Source organism: Gigantopelta aegis, chromosome 12 (genome assembly GCF_016097555.1).
Source record: "Gigantopelta aegis isolate Gae_Host chromosome 12, Gae_host_genome, whole genome shotgun sequence".
NCBI lineage: Eukaryota > Metazoa > Mollusca > Gastropoda > Neomphalida > Peltospiridae > Gigantopelta > Gigantopelta aegis.
Window position 1 is genome coordinate 47,548,711 of NC_054710.1, and position 20,647 is coordinate 47,569,357.

A 20,647-nucleotide genomic window follows, 5' to 3' on the forward strand; every position below is an offset into this window, starting at 1 on the left:
GGAGTTCGGATCAAATAGTTCACATCATTTAATCTCTTTTCAACTGTATATGGACCTTGGTATTTTGCTTGTAAAGAATTTCCTACTAACGGAAACAGAACCAAAACTTCATCACCCGCGTCTAACTGTCTGGCCGAAGCGGATTTATCATACCAAGTTTTCATCTTGGCTTGAGCTGTTGTAATAGCGGCACTGGCAGCCTTAGTAGCCTCATACAAACGCGTTTTAAAATCCATGACATACGTTAGCAGATCTTTTGGTTGGGATTCTGAGGTCCATGCCTCATAAACCAATTTTAGAGGCCCTCGCACCGCGTGGCCATACACTAACTCAAATGGGGTGTATCCCAATGACTCCTGCACTGTGTCACGAGCAGCAAACATTACCATGTGCAGTCCGATATCCCAACTAGTTTGATGGCCTAACCAATATGTACGCAGCATCGACTTATGCGTTTGATGAAAACGTTCAATACAGCCTTGGCTTTGCGCGTGGTATGCAGTCGAGGTATATTGTTTTACACCTAATTCACGTAACACTTGTCGAAACAAATTGGAGGTGAAATTTGATCCCTGATCGCTTTGCAATGTCTGCGGCAGTCCTGTTAATGCGAAGTACTCAGAAAGTGCTTTAACTATTGAGGATGCGTTTATTTTGCGTAACGCAATCGCGTGCGGAAATCTGGTATCTCTACACATGACGGTAAGTATATATTCATAGCCTGATTTGGTACGAGGTAATGGCCCCACACAGTCAATCACTACGTGGCTGAACGCTTCATTCAGCACTGGTATAGGTAGCAAGGGTACTTTAATTGGAGTTTGATTAGGCTTTCCTGCTAACTGACAGGTCTTACAGGTGCGACAGAATTCCTTCACATCTGCCCGAATTCCCGGCCAATAAAATAGTTTTGTCACCCTATCACAAGTTTTGGAGATGCCCGAGTGTCCAGCCATAGGTCCGTCATGACTTAGCTTCAGAATACCCATTCTGCAGGTATGCGGGATGACCACACAGGTCCGTTCTTGCCAATCATGGCCAGCAGGCACATCGCTTGGTCGGTGTTTGTGCATCAGCAAACCGTTGTCGTAATAATAACCAACAGGCACTTTACTAATTTCATCTCCTGATAATGCCTTTCCTCTCTCAGCTATCAATGTACAGTCTGCTGTTTGTAGTTCAATCAGCTCTCCTCGGGTGATATTCAGGTGAGCCACTGCATCAGGTATGCGCTCGCCATTCACCTGTGTGACAGGTGCCCTGCGTACAACCTCCCTGGGTCGAACAACTTCGCCGTCAGCAATAAATGTTTCACCCAAGTTGATGGTAGGCATTTCACACATCTCTTTCTGTGCATACTGAGTTTTTAGTTTTGCTTGGGACCGAGTTACCACACAGGACTCAAACATTCTCGGATTTTCTTGATTCAAGTTCTCCATCTGGGAGTTTGCTGTTGGACATTCTGTAACACGTGGCAGAGCTGTAGCCGCATCTGTCATTCGCATGACATCATTGCCTAGCAAAACGCTTACTCCGGGGACGGGTAATTCCTCCACTATCCCCACGGTGAGATACCTTTCTACCTTAGCTGTAGAAATAAATACGCGATACAGTGGAACTGTTAAAGCAGACCCGGTCACGCCCTTCACAACCAGGCCTTGATCATTCTCGGCTTCCGCCGCTGCAGGTAATGCGCTTCGCACAACCAAAGTTTGAGCTGACCCGGTGTCTCTTAACACGATAATGGGCTCCCTCAATGGGTCATGTTCATGACACTTGACATGTCCTTTCAATAGAAAATGGCCAAAATGTTCGTAGTTTCGCTGAGAAATTTCTGGAAATGGTCGTCCACATTCCACTTCGTTGTCCGTTGGTGCGGCAGTGATGGTGTTTACTAGGCCAGTCGGAACATTGCCATTACTTTGGCCTGACACTCTCCTGGTTTCATTAAACCTTGGGGGGTATCCTATACGTTGATAACAACGGGCAGCAGTGTGACCAAGCTTACCACAAATCGTACATTTTGTTACAGGCCTCCTATCTCTGTTTTCATTAGTCGCACCATTATTCCCAGGGCCATACCTATCGTGACTGTTCCATACTGGTGGCGGAGTATTACGACTACCTGTTTGAGTATTGCGGTTTTGTCTATCCCTATCGCTATCAGTAGTAGTCCTAATACTAGGAGGGTGCTGGTTACGACCTGGATGTTTTTCGCGACCATGCACAAGACAGTATTCGTCAGCCAGTCTAGCAGCGTCATTTAGAGTAGAAACCTGCCTATCTTCTAAATATAATCGCACTGCAGGAGATACCCCTTCCTTAAAACTCTCAAGCAAAATTAACTCTCTTAGCTTGTCAAAATTATCCTTGCATTCGCTAGAATTAATCCATTTTCCAAATAGCATTTCGTGTTCACGCGAAAATTCAATGTATGTTTGTGCTTCACGTTTAAAATGCCGACGGAATTTTTGTCGGTAAGCCTCCGGAATCAAAGCGTAACCAGATAACACTGCAGCTTTCAAAATATCATAATCTGAACTATCTTCTACAGTCAAAGAAGCAAAAATGCGTTGTGCTTTTCCCTTTAATGTGGAATAAAGTAAGACTGTCCACTTATCTCTCGGCCACTCAGCTTTAATAGCTATATTTTCAAACAATGAAAAAAATTCGTCAACCTGGCTTTCATTAAATGGTGGGACCATACGTAGGTAACGACTAGCATCAAATGGGAGATGGTTATAATAACTGTCAGGTGAATCTCGGTCACGCGATCTATTTCTAATATCATTTCTGCCGTGCTCTGAATTCATCTGCTCTCTACGAAATGCTAATTCGCGTTCATCTTTCTCTCTTTCATATTCTCTATCGCGTTCCTCTTTCTGTCTATCGCGTTCCTCTTTCTGTCTATCGCGTTCCTCCTCTTTCTGTCTATCGCGTTCATCTTTTTCTCTTTGATAGTCTAGTCTAAGTTTTAACATTGCTAGTGTATCTCCCTGGACACTATCCCTAGTTGACCAATCAGATGGTGCCTTTTCCCACGCATTCTGATCATCGAAAGAAATTATTCCACGTTCAAGTAAAACTAATTTTTCCCTTATATAACTTACTTTAGCCTTTTCATCAATTTCTACTTCGTAATGGTTGGCTATTTCTAACAAATCTGATTTCCTTAAATCATTTAACATACTGCTATCATTTTCAGTGATCAATCGTGCAATAATATCACTTACATGCGTTTGCTCTTTAGAGGAAGTCATTTTGTGATCATATGTAATTTAAATGGTTCTGATCCCGGACGTGAGCTCCCAATTCTGTTACGGACGCCTGTCTCCAGACGTTGTAACAGCGAAGGTGGTGAATTACTAAGAAAATATATATAATATGGTTCGACGAGCCCCCAGTCTGCAGAAATGGCAGACGATTAAACTAATACTTCAGTTTATAATGAATGATCACTTCTGACTTTCTCTAAACAACAAAACCAACACAAATCAACATGTAATCATTTAATACATAAACAGCTAACTGTCACCAAGGTGACTTACACTGAATACAACAATCTGTTGTACTGACCACTGCTGAAACTACGACACTCACTTTATATGTTCTCTATACAAATGTTCAATGATATCATCATGTAGATTCATTCGGCTGATAGGACGGTTCCCTCAGTTCAGCTCTGCGGCACTTCAAACGACAGGTAGATAACTGGACTTCAATAAGCTTCAGTTCTGCGACTCTTCAATAATATGTTACTCCATCAATATTGTCCTCTGTGGACATCAGGTACGTGGTTGTACACTCAGACCCTTTCTTCAGTCAAACAGCCGTAACGTCGCTTGGCACGGTGCTTCTATGGAACTGCTACACCAAACCTCAGACAAGACTTTTATGCACCAGGCATGGTCCTTGGAGATATGAGGTAATCTCACGTAACATTATATAGTTCACATTGGATTCACAAGCACCAACCGTTTTATGTTGGCAGTAAATACATTATAGGCTTGTGAATGACACATGATAGTTTCTTTGACTTCCACAACAAATTAAGCTCTCATCAGTAGCAGATAAATAGATAGGCCGCGTTGTTTCCACAGCTTTGTAATGAGTGTTCGTAGTGAGTGTTCCAACGTTTAATTATTGTTAGTTGCACACATATGGTGGTTAGTGAGTTTAGTGTCGTTGGGATGTTTAAACAGATGGTCTTACACATGATGTCTGTCTGCTATACATCTGACATCATGACAATCAGTATCTGTATATACAATGTGTTTCTGCTTGCCATGATGTTTATAGTAGCCGAAACTGGATGTTACCTTCAATTATAATACACCTGCGACGTCACAGTATTGTCTCAACGCTCCATTATATTTCAGTAATGGAGAGATGAAACCCTACTTAATTAACCCACTAAAATCACTAGTGTTAAACTCCATACTAACATATATTGGCATAAAGTTCTTATTTAGTGGTGCACCACGACTGGTATATCAAAGGCCGTGGTATGTGCTATCCTGTCTGTGGGATGGCGCATATAAAAGATCCCTTGCTGCTAATCGGAAAGAGTAGCCCATAAAGTGGCGACAGCGGGTTTTCTCTCTCAATATCTGTGTTTGGCCCTTAACCATATGTCCGACTTTATATAACTGTAAATAAAATGTGTTGAGTGCGTCGTTAAAAAATATTTCCTTCCTGCATCGGGTGGTATGAAGCGTAGACTGAACAAAACTATAGATGAGTGTGAAAAGTTAAAGAAACAAATCGCCATTCTGCAAGTTACGTGTCAGCGAAAAGAAGTCAACTGTGGCATGTACACATACCGCTGAATATAACTCGTTTCCTTTTAACCTTGGCTTCAATTTGGGGCGGGACGTAGCCTAGTAGTAAAGCGCTCGCTTGACACGCGGTCGGTTTGGGATCGAACCCCATCGGTGGGTCCATTGGGCTATTTTTTGTTCCGGCCAGTGCACCACGACTGGTATATCAGAGGCCATGGTATGCGCTATCCTGTCTGTGGGATGGTGCAAAATATAAAAGATCCCTTGCTACTAATAGAAAAATGTAGCGGGTTTCCTCTCTAAGTCTGTGTGTCCAAATTACCAAATGTTTTACAGCCAGTTGCCGATCAATCTAATTAAAATTAGCTCCACTATTACATGTGGATCTAACAGCAGCCCGTTGGAGCTCATGTCCAGTTGACCTTTCATTCGACCAATCAAAACCTTACTTGCAAAATCATACCAGTGATTTGAAAAGAATTTGAAAACATTCGGGATTATGCCGAGGGTATACGAAATAATTCGGGTGAATTACGAAGTATGCCGGAAACTAATTGCAATATAAAATGTTATATAAAATTCGTTTCAAGACAAAAAAAAACCGTGATGGTGTAGCCATAAAATCTGTTTATACTAGTATACAATACAGAGTTTATTACTGTACTTTTCCCCCTGTAAAAAAAACAGGGGGAAAAGTACAGTAATAAACTCTGTATTTTATATAACATTTTATATTGCAATTAGTTTCCGGCATACTTCGTAATTCACCCGAATTATTTCGTATACCCTCGGCATAATCCCGAATGTTTTCAAATTCTTTTCAAATCACTGGTATGATTTTGCAAGTAAGGTTTTGATTGGTCGAATGAAAGGTTGAAATAGACCAACAAGTTCGCCTATTGCATAAATAGTCTCGCCCGATAGTTTTAGACTTTGTATGGTCCCGAATAACGCTATAAAAGGCGAAGTGTAATTAGTCGATATTTAAATAGTTATTTAGAGATGAAATGTCACCTGGACATGGGAGTCCACGCAATGCTGTTAGATCTACTGGCTAGACCCAGTAGAGCTAATTTTAATCAGATTGGTTGCCGATGATTAATAAATCAGTGCGCTCTAGTGGTGTCGTTAAACAAAACAAACAAACTTGGATAAATTGTGAAAAATCTCAAACTAAATGGAGCATGGTTTCTGACATTAAAGGGACAGTATAGTGGCTGTAAGAGCCGCCATATTCCGTAATTTTTATATTAACTATTTTATTTGTGATAAATCATAACAGATTAATCGATCCCACGCATACTATTTGCGTAACTAACGCCAGCCAGTAAGTAGCAGGCGGTTTACACCGCCATCACTATACTGTCCAAAACCAATAACATTTTAGATTGCTGTACGATCTTTAAGAAGGAGTTTGATTTTTAAAGAGTATTCTTATTTATTCGGGAGGAGCCGAACGTCAGCTCGTAAATCTAGTACCAGCTCCGCTTACATCCCACCATACCCTGACCGAAATCAATCATAGTTTACATTATCGTACAAGTTTTGTGTAGGAGTTTATTTTTTGTCTTATCTTAATCAGGAGGTGCTTCCAAATAGTCTGTATATTTAGTACAACTAAACCCTGACCGAAATCAATACTAGTAATACAACCAGGCCTTGATCATTCTCGGCTTCCGCCGCTGCAGGTAATGCGCTTCGCACAACCAAAGTTTGAGCTGACCCGGTGTCTCTTAACACGATAATGGGCTCCCTCAATGGGTCATGTTCATGACACTTGACATGTCCTTTCAATAGAAAATGGCCAAAATGTTCGTAGTTTCGCTGAGAAATTTCTGGAAATGGTCGTCCACATTCCACTTCGTTGTCCGTTGGTGCGGCAGTGATGGTGTTTACTAGGCCAGTCGGAACATTGCCATTACTTTGGCCTGACACTCTCCTGGTTTCATTAAACCTTGGGGGGTATCCTATACGTTGATAACAACGGGCAGCAGTGTGACCAAGCTTACCACAAATCGTACATTTTGTTACAGGCCTCCTATCTCTGTTTTCATTAGTCGCACCATTATTCCCAGGGCCATACCTATCGTGACTTTTCCATACTGGTGGCGGAGTATTACGACTACCTGTTTGAGTATTGCGGTTTTGTCTATCCCTATCGCTATCAGTAGTAGTCCTAATACTAGGAGGGTGCTGGTTACGACCTGGATGTTTTTCGCGACCATGCACAAGACAGTATTCGTCAGCCAGTCTAGCAGCGTCATTTAGAGTAGAAACCTGCCTATCTTCTAAATATAATCGCACTGCGGGAGATACCCCTTCCTTAAAACTCTCAAGCAAAATTAACTCTCTTAGCTTGTCAAAATTATCCTTGCATTCGCTAGAATTAATCCATTTTCCAAATAGCATTTCGTGTTCACGCGAAAATTCAATGTATGTTTGTGCTTCACGTTTAAAATGCCGACGGAATTTTTGTCGGTAAGCCTCCGGAATCAAAGCGTAACCAGATAACACTGCAGCTTTCAAAATATCATAATCTGAACTATCTTCTACAGTCAAAGAAGCAAAAATGCGTTGTGCTTTTCCCTTTAACGTGGAATAAAGTAAGACTGTCCACTTATCTCTCGGCCACTCAGCTTTAATAGCTATATTTTCAAACAATGAAAAAAATTCGTCAACCTGGCTTTCATTAAATGGTGGGACCATACGTAGGTAACGACTAGCATCAAATGGGGGATGGTTATAATAACTGTCAGGTGAATCTCGGTCACGCGATCTATTTCTAATATCATTTCTGCCGCGCTCTGAATTCATCTGCTCTCTACGAAATGCTAATTCGCGTTCATCTTTCTCTCTTTCATATTCTCTATCGCGTTCCTCTTTCTGTCTATCGCGTTCCTCTTTCTGTCTATCGCGTTCCTCCTCTTTCTGTCTATCGCGTTCATCTTTTTCTCTTTGATAGTCTAGTCTAAGTTTTAACATTGCTAGTGTATCTCCCTGGACACTATCCCTAGTTGACCAATCAGATGGTGCCTTTTCCCACGCATTCTGATCATCGAAAGAAATTATTCCACGTTCAAGTAAAACTAATTTTTCCCTTATATAACTTACTTTAGCCTTTTCATCAATTTCTACTTCGTAATGGTTGGCTATTTCTAACAAATCTGATTTCCTTAAATCATTTAACATACTGCTATCATTTTCAGTGATCAATCGTGCAATAATATCACTTACATGCGTTTGCTCTTTAGAGGAAGTCATTTTGTGATCATATGTAATTTAAATGGTTCTGATCCCGGACGTGAGCTCCCAATTCTGTTACGGACGCCTGTCTCCAGACGTTGTAACAGCGAAGGTGGTGAATTACTAAGAAAATATATATAATATGGTTCGACGAGCCCCCAGTCTGCAGAAATGGCAGACGATTAAACTAATACTTCAGTTTATAATGAATGATCACTTCTGACTTTCTCTAAACAACAAAACCAACACAAATCAACATGTAATCATTTAATACATAAACAGCTAACTGTCACCAAGGTGACTTACACTGAATACAACAATCTGTTGTACTGACCACTGCTGAAACTACGACACTCACTTTATATGTTCTCTATACAAATGTTCAATGATATCATCATGTAGATTCATTCGGCTGATAGGACGGTTCCCTCAGTTCAGCTCTGCGGCACTTCAAACGACAGGTAGATAACTGGACTTCAATAAGCTTCAGTTCTGCGACTCTTCAATAATATGTTACTCCATCAATATTGTCCTCTGTGGACATCAGGTACGTGGTTGTACACTCAGACCCTTTCTTCAGTCAAACAGCCGTAACGTCGCTTGGCACGGTGCTTCTATGGAACTGCTACACCAAACCTCAGACAAGACTTTTATGCACCAGGCATGGTCCTTGGAGATATGAGGTAATCTCACGTAACATTATATAGTTCACATTGGATTCACAAGCACCAACCGTTTTATGTTGGCAGTAAATACATTATACGCTTGTGAATGACACATGATAGTTTCTTTGACTTCCACAACAAATTAAGCTCTCATCAGTAGCAGATAAATAGATAGGCCGCGTTGTTTCCACAGCTTTGTAATGAGTGTTCGTAGTGAGTGTTCCAACGTTTAATTATTGTTAGTTGCACACATATGGTGGTTAGTGAGTTTAGTGTCGTTGGGATGTTTAAACAGATGGCCTTACACATGATGTCTGTCTGCTATACATCTGACATCATGACAATCAGTATCTGTATATACAATGTGTTTCTGCTTGCCATGATGTTTATAGTAGCCGAAACTGGATGTTACCTTCAATTATAATACACCTGCGACGTCACAGTATTGTCTCAACGCTCCATTATATTTCAGTAATGGAGAGATGAAACCCTACTTAATTAACCCACTAAAATCACTAGTGTTAAACTCCATACTAACATATATTGGCATAAAGTTCTTATTTAGTGGTGCACCACGACTGGTATATCAAAGGCCGTGGTATGTGCTATCCTGTCTGTGGGATGGCGCATATAAAAGATCCCTTGCTGCTAATCGGAAAGAGTAGCCCATAAAGTGGCGACAGCGGGTTTTCTCTCTCAATATCTGTGTTTGGCCCTTAACCATATGTCCGACTTTATATAACTGTAAATAAAATGTGTTGAGTGCGTCGTTAAATAAAATATTTCCTTCCTGCATCGGGTGGTATGAAGCGTAGACTGAACAAAACTATAGATGAGTGTGAAAAGTTAAAGAAACAAATCGCCATTCTGCAAGTTACGTGTCAGCGAAAAGAAGTCAACTGTGGCATGTACACATACCGCTGAATATAACTCGTTTCCTTTTAACCTTGGCTTCAATTTGGGGCGGGACGTAGCCTAGTAGTAAAGCGCTCGCTTGACACGCGGTCGGTTTGGGATCGAACCCCATCGGTGGGTCCATTGGGCTATTTTTTGTTCCGGCCAGTGCACCACGACTGGTATATCAAAGGCCATGGTATGCGCTATCCTGTCTGTGGGATGGTGCAAAATATAAAAGATCCCTTGCTACTAATAGAAAAATGTAGCGGGTTTCCTCTCTAAGTCTGTGTGTCCAAATTACCAAATGTTTTACAGCCAGTTGCCGATCAATCTAATTAAAATTAGCTCCACTATTACATGTGGATCTAACAGCAGCCCGTTGGAGCTCATGTCCAGTTGACCTTTCATTCGACCAATCAAAACCTTACTTGCAAAATCATACCAGTGATTTGAAAAGAATTTGAAAACATTCGGGATTATGCCGAGGGTATACGAAATAATTCGGGTGAATTACGAAGTATGCCGGAAACTAATTGCAATATAAAATGTTATATAAAATTCGTTTCAAGACAAAAAAAAACCGTGATGGTGTAGCCATAAAATCTGTTTATACTAGTATACAATACAGAGTTTATTACTGTACTTTTCCCCCTGTAAAAAAACAGGGGGAAAAGTACAGTAATAAACTCTGTATTTTATATAACATTTTATATTGCAATTAGTTTCCGGCATACTTCGTAATTCACCCGAATTATTTCGTATACCCTCGGCATAATCCCGAATGTTTTCAAATTCTTTTCAAATCACTGGTATGATTTTGCAAGTAAGGTTTTGATTGGTCGAATGAAAGGTTGAAATAGACCAACAAGTTCGCCTATTGCATAAATAGTCTCGCCCGATAGTTTTAGACTTTGTATGGTCCCGAATAACGCTATAAAAGGCGAAGTGTAATTAGTCGATATTTAAATAGTTATTTAGAGATGAAATGTCACCTGGACATGGGAGTCCACGCAATGCTGTTAGATCTACTGGCTAGACCCAGTAGAGCTAATTTAATCAGATTGGTTGCCGATGATTAATAAATCAGTGCGCTCTAGTGGTGTCGTTAAACAAAACAAACAACTTGGATAAATTGTGAAAAATCTCAAACTAAATGGAGCATGGTTTCTGACATTAAAGGGACAGTATAGTGGCTGTAAGAGCCGCCATATTCCGTAATTTTTATATTAACTATTTTATTTGTGATAAATCATAACAGATTAATCGATCCCACGCATACTATTTGCGTAACTAACGCCAGCCAGTAAGTAGCAGGCGGTTTACACCGCCATCACTATACTGTCCAAAACCAATAACATTTTAGATTGCTGTACGATCTTTAAGAAGGAGTTTGATTTTTAAAGAGTATTCTTATTTATTCGGGAGGAGCCGAACGTCAGCTCGTAAATCTAGTACCAGCTCCGCTTACATCCCACCATACCCTGACCGAAATCAATCATAGTTTACATTATCGTACAAGTTTTGTGTAGGAGTTTATTTTTTGTCTTATCTTAATCAGGAGGTGCTTCCAAATAGTCTGTATATTTAGTACAACTAAACCCTGACCGAAATCAATACTAGTATTTAGTTTACTGTACGAGCTTTGTGTTTTATTTTTGTTTTAGTCAGGAGGTGCTACCAAACAGTTTGTATATTTAGTACTAAACCATGACCGAAATCACTATTTAGATTGCTGTACGAGCTTTGTGTAGGAGTTTGATTTTCTATTCAGTAGGTATCTACTACCAGTCTGTAAATTCAGTATCGGCGTCGCTTCCACCGCCGCCACCAAACCCTGACTGAAGTTAATATTATATTATATTATATTATATTATATTATATTATATTATATTACTGTACAAGCTTTGTGAAGGAGTTTAATTTTTGTTTGTTTGTTTGTTTATATGTTTGTTTTATTCAGGAGGTGCCGTCTGTCAGCTTGTAAACCCAGTACCCGCGCCGCTTACTCCACAAACACTAAACCAGGACTCACCCTGTCCATTGCTAAATTAGCCAATTGCTACTTTTATACAAAGTGGCTAAAATGTTTAATCTTTGGCTGATAAAATATTGCTTAAATTAACCACATTACATTACATTATACATGTGAACATTTGCTAAAACAACATGTGTTCCAATGTGAGCCCTGCAATACCCTGACTGAAATCAATATTATTGTAGATTATTGTACAAGCTTTGTGAAGGAGTTTACTTTTTGTGTCTTTGTTTGTTTATTTATTTGTTTGTTTGTTTATTTATTTGTTTGTTTGTTTTATTCAGGAGGTGCCGCCTATCTGCCAGTAAACCCAGTACTCGCGCCGCTCACCCCGCCGCTCACGCCGCCGCTCACGCCGCCGCTCACGCCGCCGCCGGTATCGAAGACGACGTTACCAGTTGATTACGAACTATTGGAGGCACAACCTCACGCGGAGCCAACACCGTCACCTACAGCTACAGCTACAACCACCACAACGCCCAGTCCTGGTGGTAAATAGCACACGTTGTCTCCATGATTTATTATGCTGAATTGTTTTGTGGCTTTTTTTCGGTTTTAAGGGGTTCGTAGGGGTGTTGTTGTTGGTGTTGTTATTTTTGTTTGGTGGGTGTTGTTTTCTTTTTGGGTGGGATTGTTTGTTTGGTTGGGTTTTTGTTTTTTTGGGGTTTTTTTGGTTGTTGTTGTTGGGTTTTTTTTGGGGGGGGAGGTGTCTTTCTTTGTTTTTCCATGTTTTGGTGGTGTTTTTGTTGGGTTCTGCTTTTTACGGGGTATTTTGCTTTTATTGTTGTTTGTTTGACTGGGTTTGGGTCTGTTGTTGTGTTTTCTTGTTGTTTTTTGTTTGTTTGTTTGTTGTTTGTTTGTTGTTGTTTTGTTTTTTTGTGGGGTTATTTATATTTTTAAATTTTTTATTTGTAGTTGGGTTTTGTTTTGTTTTGGGGTTGTTGGTTTTGGGGGTTTTTTTTTTGGTTTTTTTTTTTTTGGGGGGGGGGGGGGGGGGGTTGGGGGTTTGGAGGAGGTGGCGTTGTTAGTTTTTTGGGGGTTTTCTTTTAATTTGTTTTGTTTTGTTTTGTTGTTTTTGGTGTTTTATTGTTGTTGCTGTTGTTGTTGTTTGTAAAGTTTTAGTTTTACTTTGTTTCGTTTATTATCACTACTCCAGTTTTGTATAAAATAGTTGTACCCGTCCCGGTGGCGCATCTGTTAAACGAATGAATGTTTAACGACTCACAAGCACAAAAATACACATCGGCCTTTGGGTTACATTTGTTAAGATGTTGACTTTAAAGCTGACAGATGCTGGGTTCGAATCTCAGCATCAGCTACAGTTCAAAGTTACTACTCATTGGGGAGATCTATAAAGACATATACATTATTTGACTGGTCTTCATCCACCACCACCACTCCTCTCAGAAATGAAAATAATAGTTATAATATGTTAAAGAAAAAAGACTATGGAATAAACAAAATATAGTATACTGAACAATAAAATATAAGCAAATATATTTGTTCTCATTACACAATTAGTTCGACAAAGAGACTGCCAAAATAGGCAGGAAATGTTCTCATTACACAATTAGTTCGACAAAGATACTGCCAAAATAGGCAGGACATGTTCTCATTACACAATTAGTTCGACAAAGAGACTGCCAAAATAGGCAGGACATGTTCTCATTACACAATTAGTTCGACAAAGAGACTGCCAAAATAGGCAGGAAATGTTCTCATTACACAATTAGTTCGACAAAGAGACTGCCAAAATAGGCAGGAAATGTTCTCATTACACAATTAGTTCGACAAAGAGACTGCCAAAATAGGCAGGAAATGTTCGCAAGACATTGGTAATGTTAATAGACAAAAAAAATAAAAAATAATAATAATAAAAAAAACCCCCAAAAAACCCCAACCGACCTAAAAATATATGAAATAGGAGTCAAAGTGAATCTATATGTGGGTCCCCCGAGGAGGTTCGATCCTGCGATCTAACTACGTGCCTCAGGCTAGCGCTCTACCAATTAAGCCAAAACCCGCCGCCCCTATTGCATATCTAATACCACGGACTTATTATTGCACATAATACAGACTGGGGGGTGTAAAATTGAGGGGAGCGCAAATTATGTTTGACACCGGTACAATGACTTGAACAAAGAATGTACCCAGCGACCTTAATCCGGATGATCTACAAAAAAGTTTGTTTTGTTTAACGACACCATTAGATCACATTGATATATTAATCATTGGCTATTGAATGTCAAACATTTGGTAATTTTGACATATAGTCTTAGAGAGGAAACCCGCTACGTTTTCTGATTAGTAGCAAGGGATCTTTTATATGCACCATCCTTCAGACAAGATAGCACATACCAAATATCCTGAAATGCACAACCCCTGTTGTCCAGCTCTTTCTCCCAGGATATTGGTTTAAACAAACACACCCACTAAACCTGGCCGGAGTACACCCATTTTACACAAAATGCACTACTTTTACTTGGACCAGAATTACCACAAACTGTCTTCGGTGTCAACAAGTTAGACATGTTTACAAATACATGCTCTTGTCTGTGAACTTCAGTCTGAAATAATCACAGTCAAACAGCAGACTACTTGCACGGATATATTTCCGGATTTGTGATCAAATGGGAAGATAACTGTGATCTGTGACCTGTCAGTCCATTTCTCCCCCTCCCCCCACCCCCCCCTAAAAACTGGCACACACTAATGCATTCCAATGATACACATATTAAAGCAATGCTCAGTAAGTATGAGGATATCACCTTTAAAATGAGAGTATATAGAGTCTGTGTTAAAGGGATATACTCTAGTTTTTAAACACTAATGCATATTTTAAAAACTATTAGAGCCGTTTTTGATAACTTAAATCATACTTTACTTAGATGTTATTGTTTAGATGATCAATTTCCGTACATTCAAAGTGTTTTTGATCATCATGGTGTTTTTAATATCACCTAATGCATTTCTCATATTCTTAAAAACGCACGTGCGTCTATTTTTAGAAGGTATTTTACCATTTCAAAGTCACAGACTCATGTTTCACTCAATTGTACATTTATCCAAATGTGTTACAGGTTTGTAGATTAACTAAACATAGTGTTAATTTCCACGGGTTGGAACTAGGTTATGTCCCTTTAAAACACCTACCACAGTGTCTTGGCAATAGCCAATTTTAGCAATGGAAACGTGAAAGACACTACTTCAAAATGTAGTAACGTTATCAAGTGTTGGAATATCTTCACGCAATAAACAGCTATTTTTTTCTATTCACACACAATTGTCTTGGAAAGATTTTTAAATATTTAAAGAAACACATTGAATTATTAGATTTTATTTCATTTTTAATGAGATATTAAGCTTAAATTCAATAATAATAAAAAAAATTAATCTGTACATTTACAGATATGATAATTGGAGGCTCCTTAAAAATATGGTCCTTTGATTCATGGTATCTTATTAGGAATGTGTCAGAGAGATGATGGAAGTCTTACATCTGTGATCTGTGGCCCTATGGCGTCGACGTCGCCATTGTTTCCTGTTTTATAGCCAGACGTTGTCGCGTAAAGCCACGATATTAATTAAATATAATTTATAGTGTACAAACCACGTTTAGGCTGCTTCAACTCCACGCATCTCGCAGCGTATATATATTTTAACGTCACCAATTAAAGATTCACTTCTGTTTATGTTGACATTTAATGCAGCCATTACCCATCAACATGTTCTAATTTTAGTGCATTTGATGATGTCATATAAATTACAAGAGCTGATCTTTGGTCTTTCTTTAATTAAAATTCTAGTCCAGGTAACTGATAAGAAAGGCTGGATCTAGCTCAGTCGGTTAATAGAACGCTCACCTGAGGTGCTTGCTTCGTAGGATCGAACCCCCTCAGTGGAACCATTTTTTCCCTGTGCCAAACAGTGCCGAACGACGGGTATTTGAAACACCGTGGTATGTGTTGTCATAGCTGTAGGAAAGTACATATAACGGTTACCCTTGCTGCTGATGGAAAACACCGTGGATTGTGCTGTCATAGCTGTAGGAAATTACATATAACGATTACCCTTGCTGCTGATGGCAAAATGTAGCAGGTTTCCTCCAAGACTTTGTATCAAAAATTACCAAATGTTTGATATCCAGTGGCCGATGATTAATAACTCATGACCAATGTGCTCTAGTGGTGTCGTTGAGCAAACCAAACTTTAACTTTAACAAATAAGACAGTCACGGGAAGGCGGAAATATAACATAGACCGCTCACATGACTGGCTGGTGCTTCAACCTTAAAGGGACACACCCTAGTTTCAACCCGTGAAAATTAACACTAAGTTTAGTTAAAGGGACAGACCCTAGTTTCAACTCGTGAACATTAACACTAAGTTTAGTTAATCTACAAACCTGTAACACATTTGGATAAAGTTACAATTGAATGAAATACGAGTCTGTGACTTTGAAATGGTGAAATACCCTCTAAAGATAGACTAAAAATCGACTCCATAACTGTTACTTCTCAGACGAAAGTGTGTTTTTCAAAATACGAGAAATGCATTTTGTGATATTAGAAACACCCGGATGACCAAAAACATTTAGAATGTATGGAAACTGATAATCTAAAGAATACAATCTAAGTAAAGTATGATGTACGTTATCAAAAACGGTTATAATAGTCAAAATTATGCGTTAGTGTTTAAAAACTAATTGGACATAAGCACGAAAATAGGTTGAAATGAATAAATAGGAATGGCAACCTTTGTAATACTTTAACTCTGACGTGTAGAAAGATATGACCTTAGATATTCTTACAGTTTTCAAAAATGTTTTTATTGTAAATTATTATTTGCAGTTCCCGTGCGACCTCAGTTTCGTCCAGTAGAATTCAAGCCCTACCAATACCTGAATAAATACGGTTTGTGGGAAACATGGTACCCTCATCGCCGTTTTACAAACAAATACGGAGGGAGGAGATTGTAGCGACACACTGCACCCGCATCATGCAAGAGGTTGGTTCTTGTTTTCCTTTGTTTTGTTACTTTTTTTTGGCTTTTTTGGCTTCTTTTTTTTTTTGGGGGGGGGGGGGGGGGGGGGTGTACTTTTTTTCTTGGGGTGGGTGGCGTTTTGTTTATTAAAGCTTTTCTTCACACCCATTGAAGAGAAAACTGTGAGATTAATGGTATCATACGCCAATTTATTACCCATATGGTTAAACAATATCTTGATACATATCAAAGTATTACGTTCCACTAGAACGCCAAGTGATGTCATCGATTGGTGCACTACACCCATACAGCAACGAACGTCAATCAAACGTGATATAAATTAAGATCGATTATGGGTAATAAATATATTAAAACTCGCTACCATTTCGTATCATGTTTATGTCACTCGTGAAATTATTTCACTTGGAACATAAACATAATACGAAACGGAAGCTCGTTTAATATCCTATAAATCCCACATATGTTAGTGATATTTTTAAAGAAAAACTGCTGCATGGTGTTGACCTATATGTCATTAACAGACGCTTACATGGTAATGACCTATATGTCATTGCCAGACACTTCCATGGTGATGACCTATATGTCATTGCCAGACTTTTACATGTTGATGACCTATATGCCATTGCCAGCCACTTCCATGGTGATGACCTATATGTCATTGCCAGGCGTTTACATGGTGATGACCTATATGTCATTGACAGACACTTCCATGGTGATGACCTATATGTCATTGCTAGACTTTTACATGGTGATGGCCTATATGTCATTGCCAGACTTTTACATGGTGATGACCTATATGCCACTACCAGACTTTTACATGGTGATGACCTATATGTCATTGCCAGACTTTTACATAGTGATGACCTATATGCCACTATGCTACTCGTTTCCATTAGTAGCAATGGATATTTTACATGCACCATCCCACAGACAAGATAGTACATAACACGACCTTTGTTACACCAGTTGTGGTGCACTAGCTGGATCGAAACATAGCTCAATGGGACCACCGACAGGGATCGATTCTAGAGCAATTGCGCTTAAAGCGAGTGCTTTACCTCTGGACTACGTCCCACCCATGTTGATATTTTTTTCTGGGACGTAACTTCCATAGCCCTACCCCACACCACCGTCACTCTAAGTATTAAGTAATTAATTAATGTATATAATACATTTCCTTCCACTGGTTATCCTTGACTGTTTAAATGTAGTTTATGTTTACAGCTATGTAATGTAAAGTAAAGTTTGTTTTATTTAACGACGCCGCTAGAGCACATTGATTTTTTATCTTATCATCGGCTCTATGTAATGTAAGTCGCCATGTATACTGTATGTATATAGAAAAGGGCCTCGTAAGATGTCAAACTTGTGCCCGATTCTTTTGTTCTTTGTACAGTAAAATATGTTTTCAATCAATGAACCAGCTAATGTTTTGGGTTTTTTTTCATTTTCAGATGATCATGTTTTCGGTGACGTCACGATGACGTCAAATATATACCCCTGTGATCCAAGTGGTTTGTGGAGCTGTGCCATATGTTAGACATTATAGGAAAGATTTTAAATCATAAACCATACCTTCTTTTCTTTGCGAACAATTACAGGCCAAAGTGTTAACTACAAGGCACAATGTGTTCGTGACCTGTTTGTTGTAGCTGTAAAACACGGAGTTTCGAGCGTTCTTATCTGTGAACTTTCGGGTGGGTTTTCCGACAGCAAATTTTAAAACAATAGTTTTTGGGGATTGTTTATCACAGGGCACCAATTTTCGTGCACCGGTAATTGTTTTCTGTGTTAACTATCTGGATGCGCTAATGTTCGTTTTATGGTAATTGTATGCATTGCATTGCTTTTCGTAAGACCAATAACTGTATGGCGTCAATTTATGTGTGAATGACTCAATTATTCACAAATATTACGTCAATTTTCGGGAGGATGTCCCTATTTTGAGTATATTATGCACCAGTTTCGTGTATTCTGTCTAAAGCAGTTTGGCTTATTAATTTTAAAACACAAACTTTCGTGTACCAGTAGATATATAGTTACATGCGTGTTTGCGCCACATTTGTCCATTATTTATGGAACGGGATCAGCATTTGTGAACTGTTTACGTCAATAACCAAGAATGAATATTCATGAATGCCAGTCCAACATTTTCAAAACATAACACTATATCAATGTTAATAAAACAGGGTGGAAGTGAGATTTTTATAACGTTTGTTTGGTGGGTGTTTTGTTTTTGGGGGAGGGGCGATTTGGTTGGGTGTTTGAGGGGGTTGGGGTAGGAGAAAAGGTAGATTGTTAATAGAAGTACTAGAAATCGAGATCGAGTTTGCATATTGCTGTATCAGCAATTAATTTTATTGAGTTGCTGTATTAACCTAAGATCAGCTTCCAACTTAACGTAATTGGTTTATTGGGGTGGGTTGGGGTGGGGTGGGTTTGGGTTGGGGTGGGTTGGGATTTGTTTGGGTTGGGGTTATGGTTCGGTTGTTTGGGTTGGGGTGGGTTGGGTGTTGTTGAATTTTATGCTTTGTAGAATAGTTACCTTTTTTTCAGGGGATTATTTGAAGGGTGGAGTATGATGGCGTATAAATGTATGTGTGTGTGCAGGATTTTTATTTTCTGGGGGCGACTAGGGGATGGATAATCTTCGAAAAATAAAAATGGCCACATAGACAAGGACCTTTTCGGAACTAATTACAGGCAGGGGTTCTCCATTATGTGTTAGTCACTGCCATAATTAATCGTCAGAAATTACAATGGTTTCTTCTCTATTTTTGTTTTTATTCAGCTGAACATTGTTGATTTTGACGGGTTGTTTTGTTGGGGTGGGGCGGGGTATAAATAATTATTGTAAAAATAATTTCGTTCCGCTATTTTGTTCATTTGCTTGATTTGAATTTATTCAAAGGAATTTAATTTAGTGTTATTTTGACTTGGAAAGAAAAACAAAACTAAGCAGAAGCTGTTCATTTGATAGTGTTTCAGTTAGACATTGTAATATTAATTAAAATACACATGAGAACTGGTAACGACTATACAAGTGGAATTCTTCACGTGTTGTTAACTGTAAATAGTCTGAGTGAGACAATAAAATCACAATATATGCTCACCAACGCTCTTCTTTGTTTCCTTCTTCATTGTCTCTTGTTCAGTCGATAGAGCACTCGACTGAGGTGCATGTGTTCTAGGATTGAACCGTGAACACTGATTTAACTCAGTCAATAAAACACTCGACTCGAGCATGTGTTCTAGGATTGAACAGTGTTCTAGGATTAACTCAGTCAATAAAACACTCGACTGAGGAGCATGTGTTCTAGGATTGAACAGTGAACACTGATTTAACTCAGTCAATAAAACACTCGACTGAGGTGCATGTGTTCTAGGATTGAACCGTGAACACTGATTTAACTCAGTCAATAAAACACTCGACTGAGGTGCATGTGTTCTAGGATTGAACAGTGAACACTGATTTAACTCAGTCGATAGAGCACTCGACTGAGGAGCATGTGTTCTAGGATTGAACAGTGAACACTGATTTAACTCAGTCGATAGAGCACTCGACTGAGGTGCATGTGTTCTAGGATTGAACCGTGAACACTGATTTAACTCAGTCAATAAAACACTCGACTGAGGAGCATGTGTTCTAGGATTGAACCGTGAACACTGATTTAACTCAGTCAATAAAACACTCGACTGAGGAGCATGTGTTCTAGGATTGAACCGTGAACACTGAATTAACTTTAACTCAGTCACCGTGAACACTGATTTAACTCAAAACACTCGACTGAGGAGCATGTGTTCTAGGATTGAACCGTGAACACTGATTTAACTCAGTCAATAAAACACTCGACTGAGGAGCATGTGTTCTAGGATTGATTTAACTCAGTGAACGACTGATGTGTTCTTAACTCTGATTTAAGTCAATAAAACACTCGACTGAGGTGCATGTGTTCTAGGATTGAACCGTGAACACTGATTTAACTCAGTCAATAAAGCACTCGACTGAGGAGCATGTGTTCT

General features: G+C 39.2%; 1 protein-coding gene across 1 annotated transcript in view; it reads left to right on the forward strand.

Annotated features, from left to right (window-relative positions):
• The window catches only part of LOC121386320 (adhesive plaque matrix protein-like), a 73,762-nt gene extending 54,737 nt beyond the window's left edge, over positions 1-19,025 (forward strand). Inside the window, exons 4-6 of the mRNA XM_041517187.1 lie at positions 11,906-12,112; positions 16,471-16,627; positions 18,079-19,025. Coding sequence (XP_041373121.1) covers positions 11,906-12,112; positions 16,471-16,598 — 335 coding nt within the window. The 3' untranslated portion in view covers positions 16,599-16,627; positions 18,079-19,025. The remainder of the gene's footprint in view (positions 1-11,905; positions 12,113-16,470; positions 16,628-18,078) is intronic.
• The last annotated feature ends 1,622 nt before the right edge of the window (positions 19,026-20,647 follow it).